Below are 16542 nucleotides of genomic sequence, written 5' to 3'. Positions count from 1 at the left end.
TTTCCCTCCGGTTTGGCCCCCACCACCTAAACACTGTTATCTACTGTGTTCCTCTTTCTAAACCAGCTCATCTCTGATGGTGCAGATAATATCTGCCATGAAAATCACCTACACAGTCGATATATAGTAAAATCAACAATGAGCTTAACAGTTTTAAATTTGTGTTAATTGTTGATGGATCATTTTACATCAACGACAAGTTCAGTAAGGTCCAGAAGACATTTAATGTTATTCCACAATAATGTAACTAGATTTTACCAATGAAAGATGAATTTACCCTGATTGATAAAAGAATATAATTTCTAACCCAAAAATATTGAATAGCAGCATCTTACCTTTAACTTATATATATATCAAAAGTTTAATCAAAATCCGATGCAACAGTTTCCACCACAAAACATTTGACTTTGTGAAATCACCTTTTTGCACTTTGACAGACTTCACAAAGTTTTACCGGCTCCTACAAGCAGAAAAATGACTTGATCATTTTACTTTTAAGACATAAATGATGGAGACGTTGAACACAATGTTTTTTTTTCGATATCAATATCCTTGTTATTCTCAGTCAATCGGATTTGTCTTATCCCCCATTACGGGCACCAGTTAAAAACCTAAACCAGGCCTGAGTCAATGGGCGTCCTGACTGCTGATATAAACTGTCTGTTTTCAGAGATGCATCTGGTGATGAAGGTCTACAGAGTATCACTGGGGAAAGGTACAAGGACAGTACAGGATGAAGATTCCCTTCTCCCAGATCATTTGAGTAAATTCTGTTCCAGATAAGATTGGAGGTCGGATGAAGCACTGAGAGAAGCAGGCTGCTCTCTGGCCTCCGGGCTAAAGCTCTGCAGACAAAACAACAGGAAGGCTGCAGGACCATGTGTCTGAGTTCTCTTCCTGGTGCTGAGCCAACCAGCTCTGCTCTGTGTTCAGATGTGGTTCTCTTAGGCGATGCGAGGGTCCTGCATGTTTTAAATCTGCTGCTCTTTTTCCTGAGTTGATCTGACTTCTGTTGTGAAAGATATTTGAGCGACTTCTCCGTGACCGTTAATCCAACGTTGAGATGGACATGTTCAGTTTGCCTGTTGTTGTGCCTGCTCAGTCTCCGGCAGCACCGACAGACCCACACGACTTCATCAGCTCCAAACTTCAGGCTCAGGGCTTTAATCACTCTCTACCCTAACCCCCACCAGGATTTAACACTCGCTGGAATCAATTAAGAGAAGAGACATTCTTTGTGGCCATTGGATCGTCAACACCGAGTTAGGGTTCGGGTTGACCCTAACACTCAGGGCTGTGCAGTATTCACTACAAACCGAGGACTTAACCTCCGTAGATAATTGATATCTTCATCAGTGAAAGAGGTGAAGGCTGTGATCTTCCCTCCGTGCTTCAGACACAAGCTGCAGATGAGGATTGCTCTCCGAGGCCCACTCTTCTAACTCTAATGCACAAGCACTCAAACAGCAGGCACATTGTGTAGCTGCATGTAGAAAGTAACACTTTAATTCAAACAATATCAGCGCTAACAAGTGTATTAGCTCTTTAGACGTATTAGAGTACATATCTCTATATAATGAAAACAAGCTATTTTCTAGGTATATTCAACTATTTATATGATTAGTTTTGTCCGTGACAAAAATGTGGTCTTTACTATGTGCCTCCACTCTTTCCCCAAAACGGAGCATTTAATACATTTACACTGGATCAAATGTTCTGTTTTTACACAGTGCAATTTATTTTGATTGATAACCACATACACTGTGCAGCCACTTGAAATACTAAGGCAACACTTGTGTGTTAATCCACCTCTGAAAATAATCCCCAACAAATACACAATTTTCCTCTTGCTTGAGAAGCAAATAATTACAGTGCCCAACAAGTTTGGGAATTCAACTATAAAGGAAACTTTATATGTTCGATTTGTTTTCAAAGAGTTCTGTCTGAAGTCACGACCCACAGCCGATTCGAGGGAAGTCAGACACATGAGTCGAGCTCTGTTGAAATAAATATCCATTATTATTTTTGCCACGTGGGCTAAAAAAGACAAAAAACACTGTCATTGAAAACATAGCAGAGGACTTTATTCTTACAAAGGTTTATAAAATGTCTGATACTCACAAAAGAAAAAAGTTATCATACGTTCATGTATTTCTGTGTAAAAAATAAAGCAATATACAAAATGGTTTGAGCATAAACTCTATCTATGCATGCTGAAAGCTGAAAGCAACATAAAGACTTGTTTAAAAACATTTTATTGAGGAGTTTCATTGCAGTGCTACAGAAGTCACACCCTGTCGGAGTCTTCGGGAACGTTCACTGTGCTGCAGTCCTCTGTGATAAAGTGCTCTCATGCAGTGGACTTCAGGCAGAGTTACACATCCTGGACCAAACCCAGAAGTGACTCCCCTCACTTCACGTAGCCTGCTGCAGCATGAAGCTCTGCTCTGTGAGCCCGGAGCCGGTCGGCTGCATGTGGCCCCTCAGCAGCGAGGGTTCCCCATTCGACAGACACACACAGTTCTGAAGAGCCGACACTGGCAGAAGGCACAGAAATCACAGCACACGTTGCCGGAGGATTTGCAGCTTCCCCACAAGGGAACGCAGTCCGCCGGGGGACGCGGCCGCCGCGCCATTTTTTTCTGACGGAAAGGAGGAGAAACAATACATGTGGTGAAACTTTGGAAGCGGCTGGTGTTCGTGCTACATCATCAAACTACAGATGTAGATATTTCAAATGAGGTTCAATGTTGTCAGATTCTACCAAGTTTAACTCGGTCCTCATTAAACTTTCTTAGGAAGTGAAATGACCTGAAAGTATCTTGTACCTCTTCTACACCTAAATATATGTGTAAACCTGGGTTTCACAAAATTAAAAACACTAACTTGACTTAACAAATGTATTTAAATCCAGAATGGCCCAACAATCCCCTTAAATCCAATCAAGATGCACCAAGAAAAAAAGGTAAAGAGCCGAAATTGCTCAGGCCAGGAAACTCTAGGTTCACCATTTTAATTTCTTTTTGGTTTTATACAATATCTACTTCACTTTTCCTCCGGCTGAGTAGCTGATGGTTAACTGTGGCCTGTGTGTAACTGAAAACATGTTTTCGAGGGATCTTTGATTCTTTTCGGACGGGACAGGAAGCCTCACATGAATTGTAGATCCACACACCGTTGAGTTTGTCATTGTACTTCATCCTCCACGTGTCGTAAATTAAAAATAGTTTTTTACCATCAAGGTCACAGAGGAGAGGACTTAAGTATTTTCGGTTCTTTTAACTTTTCGACCCAGCTCCTTCTTATTCTCCTCATTTCTCTCCAGACCTTCCTCCCGAATCTAAGCTGGATTTTTCACACCCGTTCCCACTTCATCAGTCACATTAACCTCCTCTCCCCTCGCCTGCACATCGTTCAATGATCAACTTTGGACTTTACGCTTCCTCTTCAGTTTGTGTTTCGTTTCCTGAACTTATTCCTAAGTTCTTCCATGTGTTTTGTTGCCTGACGCTTAATTTCCTGCTTGAATTTCAGTTCTTTTTTTTTTACATCCCTCTGCACGGAAGCCAGTTTTTGTTCTTTGCATCAATCTGCTTTTCTCTCTCTGCCCCTTCTCCCTGTGTCCCTGTCTTCATCACACGTACAAAACAAAATTCACATTATGAAAACAGAAGATTGTGAAAGAACAAGAAATAAGTTTTGACCATGCTATTTATTTTTTCCTCGACTTTGGAAACAGTATGTGTGGTAAAATCATCTCAACTCAACAGGTGGACTTTCATCTGGATCTCTGTTGAACAGACCTTTTGAATTGTGGTCATTTTGTTACACATGTGGATTTACTTTATAAATGATAAAATATTGTTTACATCATTTTTACAACAAACACAATCACATGCTGTCAAGGTTTATTGTGTGCTCACCTTCTTTTGCTTCTGTTTCTTTGCTCTCTTGCTCTTGACGGATTTGGGTAACTCTGAAAGAGAACATTAGAAAATGTTTATACTGAGCACTATATATATATATATATAAAGTTATAAAGATGGACGACTCCTCTACACCTCCCCCCACTGTCGAGAAATAAAGCCAAAGTATTTCTGTCACGAAAGCTACCGTCTTTGACATTTGGTGCCAGATTCTGTGCAGTAGCATTTAGTGGGGGGGGGGGGGTGTCAGTAAGTCAGTAATTAAAACTAATCTTTCTGGAAAGGTGATCAAACATCTGTGTGATAAGAACGATCCAGAAACTATCCTAGACAAAAATCAGTTTGATGTGTAAAGTGACTTTGAGTTGTGTCCATGTCCCACCGGCTAACATGGAGGAGGCGGGGTTTCTGACTTGTTCTGCAATTCAAAATGATTCGGCTTCATTTCTGCGGATTTGTCTTCAGGTTTTTCCATCTTTATTTACAGTTAAATTAAAAGACTTTTGCAGAAAATAAAATGAAACTTACCAATGATTACGACAGGGGGTGAGGCGATGTCGAGGCTTTGAGACACGATGTTCGACACATCCACCTTATTGGTGGAGAGCCTCTCGTCAGGGATCATGTGGGCAGAGCCCAGGAAGGACTCTGTTGTGGCGAGAACAAAACAGCCGAGCAGCAGGAAGGAGTGCATCTTTCCCTGGAGCAGAAAAAGGGACAATACAAACTTTCATTTTAGCAAATAGGAGGCTCAATTGATTCTGGTACAGAGATGTGTCGTGAACGTCTTGTGTCAGGACCGTGTGAGACGAGTCTCTGCTCGCTCGCCCTCACCATCGCCTCAACTGTTTGTGTGCTCTGACTTTTGGAAGCCGGCTTACAGAAACAGTTTAGAGTAACAGACTTCTGTTGCTTTTTCAATCGTTCCAATATGTGTTGCCATCCGCGAAATCCCACATAATAAATACCAGGCGGTCCTTTGTTAAGAGAAATAACCGGTCCCCGATGTTTCTTTGCGAATGTAACACAACGCTTCTCGATTGTCATTGCAAATAACCACGTTCTCCTGTTCCCTGACAGTTGTGCGATGCTGCTGCCTCGCCTCAGGCTTCATCAGAGGTTCTTCCTCCTCAGCTCGTGCTGGTGTCGGCCGGTCTCAGCGAGAATTGAAATAAACTCAGATGTTGGACGCAGCTGCTGAGAATTGGCAGCGAAAAGGTAGAACAAAATATTTTCTGCTTTGGCTTTCTCCTACTGGCAATAAATGATACGTTCAATCCACTCATCATGTCACAGGTTTATTCCATTACAACTGTAACATCCAATCTGATTTCACACTTTTCCGGCACCACACAGCAGCAGGAACCTTTCATTGCCTTTGTTGTATTTTTAGAAACCAAAGCGGGAGGTGGGCAGACGTTGAGCTCACAGATCAGCTGATGGTATGATCATGTGTTCAATAACAAAAGAAAAACAAGTTACGATAACTACCTCTTTAAAAGTGCTTCAGTAAATTACTTTTAATTGCTCCCAGATGGTCCTTTGATCCACCACAGTGGATTCTCTTAAACAAGAGATTTAAGGCCTAAATACTTTATTTATCAAACAGCCCTTTTCATCCCCTGATGGAGCTCTGCTGGTTCCAGTGATGAAGCTTCTGCTGTTGGACCCACACACACGATGGAAGTCTTAAGCTTCTGTTAAAGGTCCAGTGTGTACGATTTAAGGGGACATATGGTGTTTTCATCTGTCTGTAATTACCTGAAACTAGGAACTACTGTTTTCATTTTCTCATAATAAGTCCTCATCTACTGTACATAGGGAGCAGGTCCTCTCCAACTAAAGCAGCCATGTGTACCACCGGACCAACAATGGACCAATCACACATTGGTAAATAAAGATGGACGACGAAAGCACCTGCCGAAAAGTAAAGCCACATATCTTGATTGTCCCCTGGTGGCTAGTATAGGTCATTAAGCCATCCTCCATAAAATCCATATGATGAATGGTTTGCCTGGATTAGCTCCGTCCCCTGATCGCTACGAGCAGATTGTCTCCAAATGACGTCTTTGAAGAAAGACGGCTGTTTTTCTATCGGTTATATTTTGGCTTCTCTTCTGGACAGTGGGAGGATGTGGAGGAGCGTCGTCCATCTTTACAGACAGTCTGGTTCTCCTAAATACCTAAAAGGGGAAGGTTGAGGTGATGGGTATTCATGTTAGTTGCAGGTTCACCACTAGATATCACTAAACCCTCACACTGAACCTTAGAACTTCATAAAAGTTCTGTGGAAATATCTGACATATCCTGTTTTAATCCTGAAAATGTGTTCTTGTTGAATTGTTACTCTTGTTTGTATTTGCATCGACTGGTTGTGTTTCTTTGTGTGAGGCAGTTTTCAGGATAATATCGGTCAGAAAAATGCTATAAAATACCAACATAATCCCTTCAATGCACTTTGGCCTTGATTCCACACGTCTGTGGAACTCGACTGGAGAGATGAACACAGTTCCTCCCAGAGATAATCCATCATCTTGTGTTTTGATGCTTGTGATGGAGAGAGCTGTCTAAAATCTCCTGCAGGTGTTGGGTCGAGTTGTGGTGACTGCAAAGGGCAAAGCACATGATACACATCAAATACTCAAACCAGCTTTCTTCCTGAATATATATATATATTCATATATATATATTTTTTCAATCCAAATTACTATTGAGTTATACACATTTATTTTTCAAATCGAGAGAAATGTGTTTAATTTTCAGCATCTCTATAAAAAAGTTATTTTCATGTGATCTTTATTTTTATTATTATCTGTATAATTATTGTTGTTTGTGACTTTTATATTGTTCATTGTGAAGCACTTTGTTAGTTGTATAGAAAAGGTCTCGACAAATAAAGTTAGACCTACGCACACCAGCACAATTACACAATAAGATAAAGGTTTGACAAAACGTTAGCTTGGAAAACATCGAACTAAACAAACAGAAAAACTAAATACCAGATAAATGTTCGTAAACCAAACTTAATCCAAAACCAGGCTGAGGAGGTTTACGTATAAAGTTTGACAAACTGCTCTCAGCTCCTCAGGGAGACTCTTCAATAAAAGCTGCCTCATCACATCTGAAATCTAACACAATAAAGCAACTTGTCCTGGTTCAAACTCTGAGAAAGTCGACTTTAAGTACAAGTCATTATAGAAACTGGCGGCCGATGGTGAGGGCTTTAAACTCGGTGCAGTGTGTTCTCTCTTTCTGCCGCCGCAGACTTCTGGATCGTCTGCAGCTCACTTTTGGATCGACTGGGAGTTTTTCATTAGCAGAGTCTGCTCAATGTAAAAGCATGACTCCTTTTTTCCTTTACTCAAATGTCAGTGTGTTTTTTAAAGTGACAAAAAGCAGATTTGGAAACAACCGTGTGACCAATTTTCTCCCTGGGCTTTAGACCCTATGTAAAAACCTCTGAGATCTGAGATAAAGTTGTGTGTCATCAGCATAACGTCATTTTGGTTTGATGTGTACAGGAGTTCAGAACGATGAGGAAGCTCACAGGTTATTCTGGAGGCGACATTATCACCAATTTTAACTCAACTCTCTGCCAGACAGAAAAGAAAGAAAAACCAGATTCCCGACAGCCCAATGCAATTCCTCTTATGCCGTTTAAAAAAACATTTTAAAAGCTGTTTTGGCATCTGCATGGATCAGTGAGCACTTTGACAATATCTGCCTTGGTGCTATGATTAGCATGAGACCCAAGATGAAACGTGTCCAACTTATTGTTTGAGTTGTGGTTTCACAAGTGAAGTCTTAAACGTTGTGGGGAAACATGCCTCGCTGCATCCAATGATTAACTCCCAACTCCCGGCTGGCCGGGTCATTTACTGCATGTCAACCGCCAACCCCCCCCCCCCCCCCCCCCCGTCTCCCGTCTCCTTCAGCGAGCTCCATTGAATAAAGGCTTCTGATATATAGTCAAAGCTGCATCTAGATGGTTTCAGTTTTTTGCTACTTGAGCGTTTCAGCGTCAACATGCAGGAGAAGTGAGACGGCTGCTCTGGTGTGGGACGGAGTTAATGAGGTGATGGATGCTGGTAAAAGGCCCCCTGGGGTTTTTATGTTAGACTTCATGATGAATTTTATTTACAAGGAAGAATCATTGGAACGTGAGCAGATCAGCACATCCGTGTCCAAAGGGACGCAGGTGTTTCGAGCCATCCGTCAAATGTGTGAAGAAAATGAGACACTGTGGAAAATTTAACATCCATGAATCCGGGCGAATCGGGTGTAGTCCATCTTTTCTACAAACAGGAGGAACACTCCCAACAGGGATCAGAACCGCCCGTGTGCGGGGGGGGGGGGGGGGGGGGGGGGGGGGTGAGTGGAGCCATGTGTGCGAGCTGAGAAAGTCCAAGAGACGCTGCTCATCTCATGACCCAGTGTGCTCACAGATGGGCGAGCAGCAGAGGTCAAATTTCCAGAGTGTGTAAACATACTTCGACAATAAAGGATTCTGCCTCTTCCCTCCCCACCCCACCGCCCCGCCTCCTCCTGAACAACCCAGCATGTCTGAATCAATGTCTCTAAAAACCATGACGAGACATCAGTGCCCAATTTAAAACCTGGACGGAGTTGCAGGTTTCAGGAAAATTTAGAAAAGGCAACCTCTCGATCTGATTGAGATCTGAGGAATTTGGCAGTTTCTTGAACCCGTTGTCGTGTTGCTCAAACCATTCCTGAATAAATTTAGAAGTAGCCCAGAGCTTTTGATCCGTCTCCGAGAGGCTACTGCCACGGGGGGATATTGTTGCCTTACTCGGTCTGTGTAGGTTGGAGGTTTATCTGTCCAAGTAGCATCCACATGGACGCCCAAGGTTTCTGGATCGCCCAGAACATCCCACACCACTGCTGCCAACCCCGCTGGAACCCCTCCCAGTAGACATTGGGCCAGACGCCCTGGACAGGTGCTGATATCTAGACAAACAACCATTCTGCCAACCAGCAGATCGACTCTTTCATTCGAGGTTCGGACCAAATTTCTGCTTTTGTCGGTCAAATGAATTTCTGACTTATCTGAATTTTTGGTCAAACAAATCAAACACATCTTCAAAGCCACTTGGAATGACCTCAGGATGCGGTGACCTGCCGTTATGGTGAAGATCTGACCCAACATTCTCACCATCACAATTCGGCCTTCGTCAAAGATGCTTGGACACATTTTTTGATAAAGATCCGTAAATTATTTCCTGGGAAATTGGTGAAAACTTTGTAAAAATGCCAAATCTTGCAATTTTACAAATCCAGCATCTTCCCCATGATCCAAATCGACACAAACATTTAATCGTTTCTTCCTTGTCATTACACCACATCCATCAAGTTTCATTGTTTGTTGTATTGTTTGTTTGAAAAAACACACAAACCAAACGACAAAGGAATGGACGGAGGTGAAATCTAAACTTTCTGGGCGGAGGTTGTTTTTCTCACAGTTTCAGCCCAAAGACAGACGGTCATATCCCGCCTCTAGGTCCAGCCCCCCCACCCAACCCCAACCCCCCCACCCAACCCCAACCCCCCCGTCGACCCTCAAAGGATAAATGTTATCGCTAACGGGTGAATGTTTAAATATATCAGACGCAGTTTGAGAGCTAAGCCAGTGTGTGCATGTCTTCTCTAATGAACACTTGTTGTTGCTGACTCTATTGGAAATTGGTGAAATTCCACAGCGATGCATCAACGTTTCCACTAATAAAATCATCGTCGTTATTTGAAAATTGAGGATCATTAGCCCCAATTACTCGCAGCAGGTTTAAAGGCGGTAAGGGATCGCAGCTGCGTCGGAGCACATCGTACTTCTATCGGATTAGAGGAACTGTTATTAGATTAAAGTGAAGAAAGTAGGTGAACACAGATCCTGGAAGCAGAACATGGACGAACACATGGTTCCGCTTTTCAACTCGAGCGGTAGTTCTGAGGATCCAACTGCTGGTTTTCCTCATCGTCCCACTAACAACAAGAATCAAAGGAAAAAAAACGTTTATATGCTCGTGAGTCGCTAAACCTCAGATAATTCAAACTTAATTCACGATATATATATTGTAACGTCGTAAATTCCACGTGTGACGGCTGCAGTTAAAACACCCGAGGCTCGTCTGTTGGCCGATCTGACCGAACAACGTTTCATGTTCACGTCCTTTCCCACAACATCGTTTCCCTACTGACTCGCCCCCCCGACTCTCTGCGCACCTGAACGCTAACATCGACCAGAACGCCCGGTGTGTGGTAACGCCGATAGAACGCAAAACCCAGGTTTAACGCTCAGCTGTGCTTCGTCTGTTTGAAACTCTGGACCCACGCGAAGAGGAGGACCGACATCCCAGCGCCCCCCCGGTGGCCCGCTTCTCATTTGGAAACAGTTTTGAGTCGCTGCCATCACCGCGGATAAATCGGCAAGGGAACCCATGAGGTTTTGTTTTTACTGAATCTGGCTCCACGCTCACATACAGGCCTGTGTTAGTACCCAGCGTGACGGGTCTGGTTTTCACCTTGTGTGTCCTTTGTGAGGACCAGTTTGGCTGCTGGACCTTTCGAAGTGAGGACATTTAGCTCGGTCCTTAATTCAGGACACACCAAGGTCACTCAAGGTCACTCAAGGTCACTCAAGGGCTGTTTTAAGGGTTTGTTTTTTGGGTCGGGGGCTCGGAGACGTCCTGGACCGACCTGCAGTAGTGGGAGCTATCACAAAGGAGGGGGGGGGGGACTGTGGACAGATTTCCGTATTTTTACCCTGTTAAAAGGGTTTTTAGTAGTTTTTCCTTACTCTTGCTGAGGGTTAAGGACAGAGGATGTCACACCCTGTTAAAGCCCTATGAGATGAATTGTAATTTGTGAATACGGGCTATACAGATAAAATTTGATTGATTGATTGATTGATTGATTGATTACCGTGTCACGATGGCGCAAAATCACAAAGTTTCACAGGTTTATATTTGAGATAAGAATGAAGGTTAATTTATGAAAACTTGTCAAATGTGCTTTTACTACTTTTAACTGATGCAAAAGGGTTTTTAATTTCTTTTTTTGTATTTTCAAACTGTTAATAACTTTATTGAAATAACGTTTTCTTTAAAAACAGACCCTACAGCTATTTCCTTAACCATTAATATTAGCATCATCATATTTTACATCTTATTTTATTGTAGAATACTGACCTCAAAATACACTGGGACTTAACCAGGCTGTTTTCAGGTTCACATATATTTGAGTGAACTCTGAGAACCTGAGGTCGAGCTGTTGGAAAACAATCAGCACAAAGGAACAACTGCTCAAAACCAAATGGCTGAACAATGACATCATGAGACATCGCAGTCTCTTCCCGGAGAGATAAGAAGACACAAACGTCACGTTCCCTTTTCAAAACCTTTCTTTTATTCGTCACACTTCTTTATTTAGTCTGATTCAATCGATTCAATCTTCCTCCTCAGTGACTACACGACTGTACAGCTTCCAGAATCCAGAGATTAGATTAGCTTCACTCAAAATGGTGATAAATTCATCTGAGTTGAATTATCACAGCTCTTTGTTTTTCCTGCCCTGCTTTTTGTCTCTCAGGCTACACAGAGATTAAGGTTGTTGGCGCTGAGGCAGCCTGAGACTCGACTTCAACAAAAAACTCTAACTCCTCTGCATGTTTCTAGGTTCATAATAAATCCTTAAATGTTAACTAATTAACAGGGTCCAAAAATTACACTTTGGATCTTACTTTTATCGACATATTCATAGATGTATATTTAATAGTAAACTACAGTTTATGGAACATTTAAACACCACTTGTATCCTACAGTTTTTCACTTAGAGAACAAAGATGTTTATGTCTGACACCTGTTTTCTTGAAGGTTAAATTAAGTCTGTGTATTTCTACCTCATGTCAGATGAACCGACCGTGTTTTATGAGCGGAAAAACCATTAGAGGTACTTTAGAAATGAGACCTGGAGCAAAGTAGATATTTTCCGGCGACTGTTGTTATTTTCAGCTCGTTCAAAAGCACGTTCACCGAAAACATGGCTGAGGACGAGTCCTCCATTTGTCCCCGGGACAGAGGATATTTAGTGTTTGGTGAAAACAGCTGCCTCCTCCCGCTGCTGCCGGAAAAATGTTAATGTGAGAACAATTCAGTCTCAAGAGAAACAGTGAATGTGTCCCGGGGCAAAAGCTGGTTTAAAAATGGAGTTGGTTGTAATTCTGCGTGTTTAAAAATATATATATAATCTGTTTAATAATAATAATGTTTAATATTAGTGTATTAAATAATATTTGACAGTGTGACTGCATCAGAAACGAAGCTGTGGGACACGTCCCCCTGTCCCTGTCCAAGCTCAGGACGAGTCTGGCTCAGTTATTCAGGGCAGCTCTCAGGAGGACGGCTCAGAGACTCATTCACATATTCAGCTGCTTTCTGGCTCTGAAGCTCCTCTGCTCACTTTACATGAAGTCAGACAAAAGCTGAAAGTTGGCTCATTTCTTATTGTTGTTACAGTTCCAGCTTTTTGGATTTATTGTGAAACTAAGGTGCAGTTTAAAGTGCGTTGTGGAATGTGTGTTTACTTTCCCTCTCACAGTTTAGTTTGATATCCAGACTACGATAAAACAAGCGTATCTTTGCAAAGATGCAGTTAAGACAGTTTGTGTCTGTAAGATATTAATATAGGTTTTTCATGAATGGCATAATAATTGTAATACACATTTTCTAGAAGTAGATAATTGGTGGAAATGTGTAAAAACTTAGTTAACACAAAACGTGATGAAAGGAGGTTTGTATGAATCAGGGGAAACTAAACTAAATGTTTATGTAGATCTGGATTTGAGGGCAGATCCAGGATAAAAAAAAATATTTATGTTTTTGTCATTTTCATTGATGTTTCACAGAAAAATTCATTGTTAATTGTGGATTCATAAGGATCCTGATACTCGGTGGAGGTCTGCGTGTCAAAATTCATATTTATATATTTTATAAAGCGGTCATTTATTCGTAGCCATATACAACTGTGCACAGCTTATTTGTCCAGAGCAGATAAAGTTAAAAGACGTTTTTATAGCCAATTATTCTTTAAGTATTTCAGATTTGATCTTGTTTATTTCTATTCTCTATTATTTAATTACATATTTAATATTTTTCAGACTGTTTCTGCGTATGATTGTTTGGCCTCGGTAAATTAGTTTAACTTGTAGTTTAATTAGTTAATTAGTTCACTTAAATATTGTAATTACTCTTCATGTAAAATGTTCTATATAAAAACAATCTAGGCCCTAACATGAACAATTAGGTCAAAATAACACGAGTGTTTATAAAGAAACAGAGGTCAGAGGTCAAAGCCTGAATAACACGTCTGTGGGACTCCTGCTCTTAAGATCAACTCTGGACAAATAGCAGATCAATCAACCTGTCAGTGGTTTTCACGTCAGTGTCACGTCTGTCGTCAGCTCCACGTCGCTCCACTTTTATCTCTTAAATTATCACATTCCACGCTTGAGTTTTAAATAGTAGTTTAACAGGCAGGAAACTCAGTAAAATATTTAACACCACAGGTCGGTTTCCTGTCGTCCATCATCTGCGTTTGTCAGGTCCGGATTCCAAGCAGCCTCGTCGGGCGGTCTTTAAAAAATATAACAAATAAAAGAGTTAAATTTCACCGTGTGTTGTGATAGAATCCATGTCCCCTTCCTCTCAAGCCATGACCCCCCCCCCCCCCCCCCCCCCCCCACACACACACACAGGACTATCACCATCCGCTCATTAAACTGTGACACAGACAACTTTACAATAATAAAGTTGTGATTTAACAAGACAAAATTTCAGGGTAAATAAGGAACAATGAGAATCCGAGTTTAGTTTCTCTCCTTGGATCCAGATCTTGAACCAAACCGATCGATTTCTGGAGAAACTATGAAACCTGAACATGATCCAGATGTGACTCACGACAAACTCACAATCCAACGCACAAACATTTTCTCCTCCTCACGTCTCTTTGGTTCTTTCTTCTCAACAAGCTTAGTTTCTTACACAATCTTTTAACGTGGAGCTGATTTACACAAGATGAAATATATTATATTATTTGTGAATTATATCAAAACATAGGCTAGGCTACAAACTGATGTTCCCATATTTTCCTTCTAAAATGACACACAACTTCATTTTTCTGTCATGATATCATTATTTAAATTTCGTAGTATTATGACTATATTTAAATATTATTATAACTTTGTTTTTGTAAATTTGCAACTTTATCTTCATATTACCAAGACCATGACAAGTGATATAAGTAAACGTACCCGATCACAACACCTGTAAATGCTTTATGCTGATAAAGTCTTAAAATGAAGTGAATGCAGGAAATAGTTCATTTGAACTTGTTTCAGTTTTCAGTTCTGATTAATCCACGTTGGTGAGTTTGTCCAGCTGCACAGTTATCAAGCTTTGTTCATTTCTTGTGTAACTTTAGTAAATATAGTTATTCATTTATCATGTTTACAATTAATTTTAGCGTTAGCTCGACTGATCAAACCAGCTGCTCCGACAGAAAACCGCCCCGGAGCTGGAAGTCCGAGGTTTCTCTGTGAAAACAAGTTTACAGATGCTCATCATCAACGACTGAGACATAATTAAAACTTAATTAAAACACTGAAAATCTCTGGAAATCACCAGTAAGGTCGTCAGAGTCGTGACCTTACAGAGCGACTCGTCCAAGTGAGCGACTCTCATCTGGACGTGATCAGTGGAAGGTCAGGGAAACTTCTTAATGAGCTGCGACCTCCTGGAGCCTCGTCATCAGGACGCCAACGTGGAACAAGCTTCAGACGCACAAACGTTTGTGCGTCGGAATCCACGAGGACCACGAGCACCTGGATGATGCTGCTCCCCGGCAGGAAGTGAGCCCGGGGGGGGGGGGGATTAACTCAAGTGATCAACAAGATGGCAGCCGCTGTGTGTGAAGTGCGCTCATTAACACATCAGACCCTGAACCTTCTCACCACCGTGATAATCCAGAGCAGCTTCAATAAAATTTCACTGGTTCGGCAGCACATCATCTTTTATTGACTCTTTAATTGACTTTCTGTTAAAAGATTTATCCGACTGCAGTTTTATAGTTTATAGTTGAAAAAAATAACTATTTTGTTCGTTAATTGTTTTAAAAGATTAATACGGGATTATTTATACAGTTAAAAGACTTATATAGAAGTAGACGTAGATATACAAAAGTTTTTAAAATAACTACTTTTGTTCAATTGTTAAAGTAGAGCGCGCACAAACATCAAAGTTTAGTAAAACACTGCTGATGGAATATTAAGCTCATCCCAAAACCAGCTTCATGGGGAGCAAGCCTCACACACACACAAACACACACACACACACACACACACACACACACACACACACACACAAACACACCCTATCTCTTCTCAGAAACCTGATACACTATAACAACCTGTTATAACTCACTTATTACCACTTGTCTCTCTGAATCCAGAACAACACACAGGCGTCTCCTCACTGCCCATGTTGCTGTGAACCTGTGTTAAGACGTGAGGACGTGTATTCACAGCAGATCTGAACAATAAGCCGTCTCGGTGATGCAGACTTTTTACTACCTGCTGGCCTGGGGTCTGTTTTCTCTGGGACTAAACACAGAGACGTCTCAACGATCCAAACAGATCAGACTCACGCAGATTCTTTTTTATCACGGGGCCCAGATTTTTTATGTATCTGTGTATTAGCACTTTACAGGCCACAGCTGGGGGATGGGGGGGGGGGGGGGTCCTTTAAAAAGCAGCTGGCAGGATGGAAAGTATTTTTTTAACAAAACTCAGTAAGGATGTTTTTCTCTGTCTGTGACGTCCAGGATCAAAGCTCGAGGATCTCAGTCAGTGGAATGTTTATAATTTCTTTAAGCGTCTCTCTCACGTCTCCTGGATTGTTTGAAGAAGACGAAGTCAGAAAGTGTCTTACCTGAGCTCCGTCTGCAGCTCGTCTCCGTCCTCTGTCTTTTCTGTCTCTCTTTGCTGCAACGTCTTTCTGTCTCTGCCTCTTTGATCCACAAGTCCCCACGTTCCTCTCCTCCCTTCACCTCTGATCTTGTCTTTTATTTTCCTCCTCTTCTCTTCCCCCCCCCTCTCTCTCTGTCCTGCCTCAGTTTCCCTCCCTCTGCTTCCGTCTTTCCTTCTTTCTGCGAACCCCCTTTGTACCCCCCCCCCCGTCCTGCATTGCCTGAGTAGAGGTACCTTGCCCTGCTGCTGATAATGAAGACACACTGCGAGCTGTGCTCCGGAGGCGGGACCAGTGCTGCAGAGGGTCGGCGGGGTTGGGGGGGGGGGGGGGGTCAGATTGTGCAGAGGATGGACAGATGAATGATGAATGTGAACCAGACCCTCTGTGTGTGAAGTGTTGTTTCCTGTTGGTGTTTCTCACCTCGCCTGCTGATGTGCGACCTCCACTTCTTCTGTGAACTGTTGTGTGTTTGAAAGTTCAGTTTGTGACTTTGTGCGTTTTGCAGAACTTCCTACTGGACACACAACGTCACAAGTCTGCTCTATAAACAATATGTCTATACTCACATATTAGATTAGATT

General features: G+C 41.9%; 1 protein-coding gene across 1 annotated transcript; it reads right to left on the bottom strand.

Annotated features, from left to right (window-relative positions):
• Nucleotides 1–1945: 1945 nt before the first annotated feature.
• asip1 (agouti signaling protein 1) lies at nt 1946–16075 on the bottom strand. Its single transcript, XM_053444222.1, has 4 exons — nt 15923–16075; nt 4455–4626; nt 3924–3976; nt 1946–2642 (listed from the first exon to the last, which is right to left on the bottom strand). Exons 2-4 carry the CDS (start codon nt 4618–4620, stop codon nt 2484–2486), a joined length of 378 nt encoding a protein of 125 aa, XP_053300197.1. The 5' UTR covers nt 4621–4626; nt 15923–16075; the 3' UTR covers nt 1946–2483.
• Between the last annotated feature and the right edge of the window lie 467 nt (nt 16076–16542).

Source organism: Pleuronectes platessa, chromosome 2 (genome assembly GCF_947347685.1).
Source record: "Pleuronectes platessa chromosome 2, fPlePla1.1, whole genome shotgun sequence".
Taxonomy (NCBI): Eukaryota; Metazoa; Chordata; class Actinopteri; order Pleuronectiformes; family Pleuronectidae; genus Pleuronectes; species Pleuronectes platessa.
This window is presented reverse-complemented; position numbering and strand designations above follow the sequence as displayed.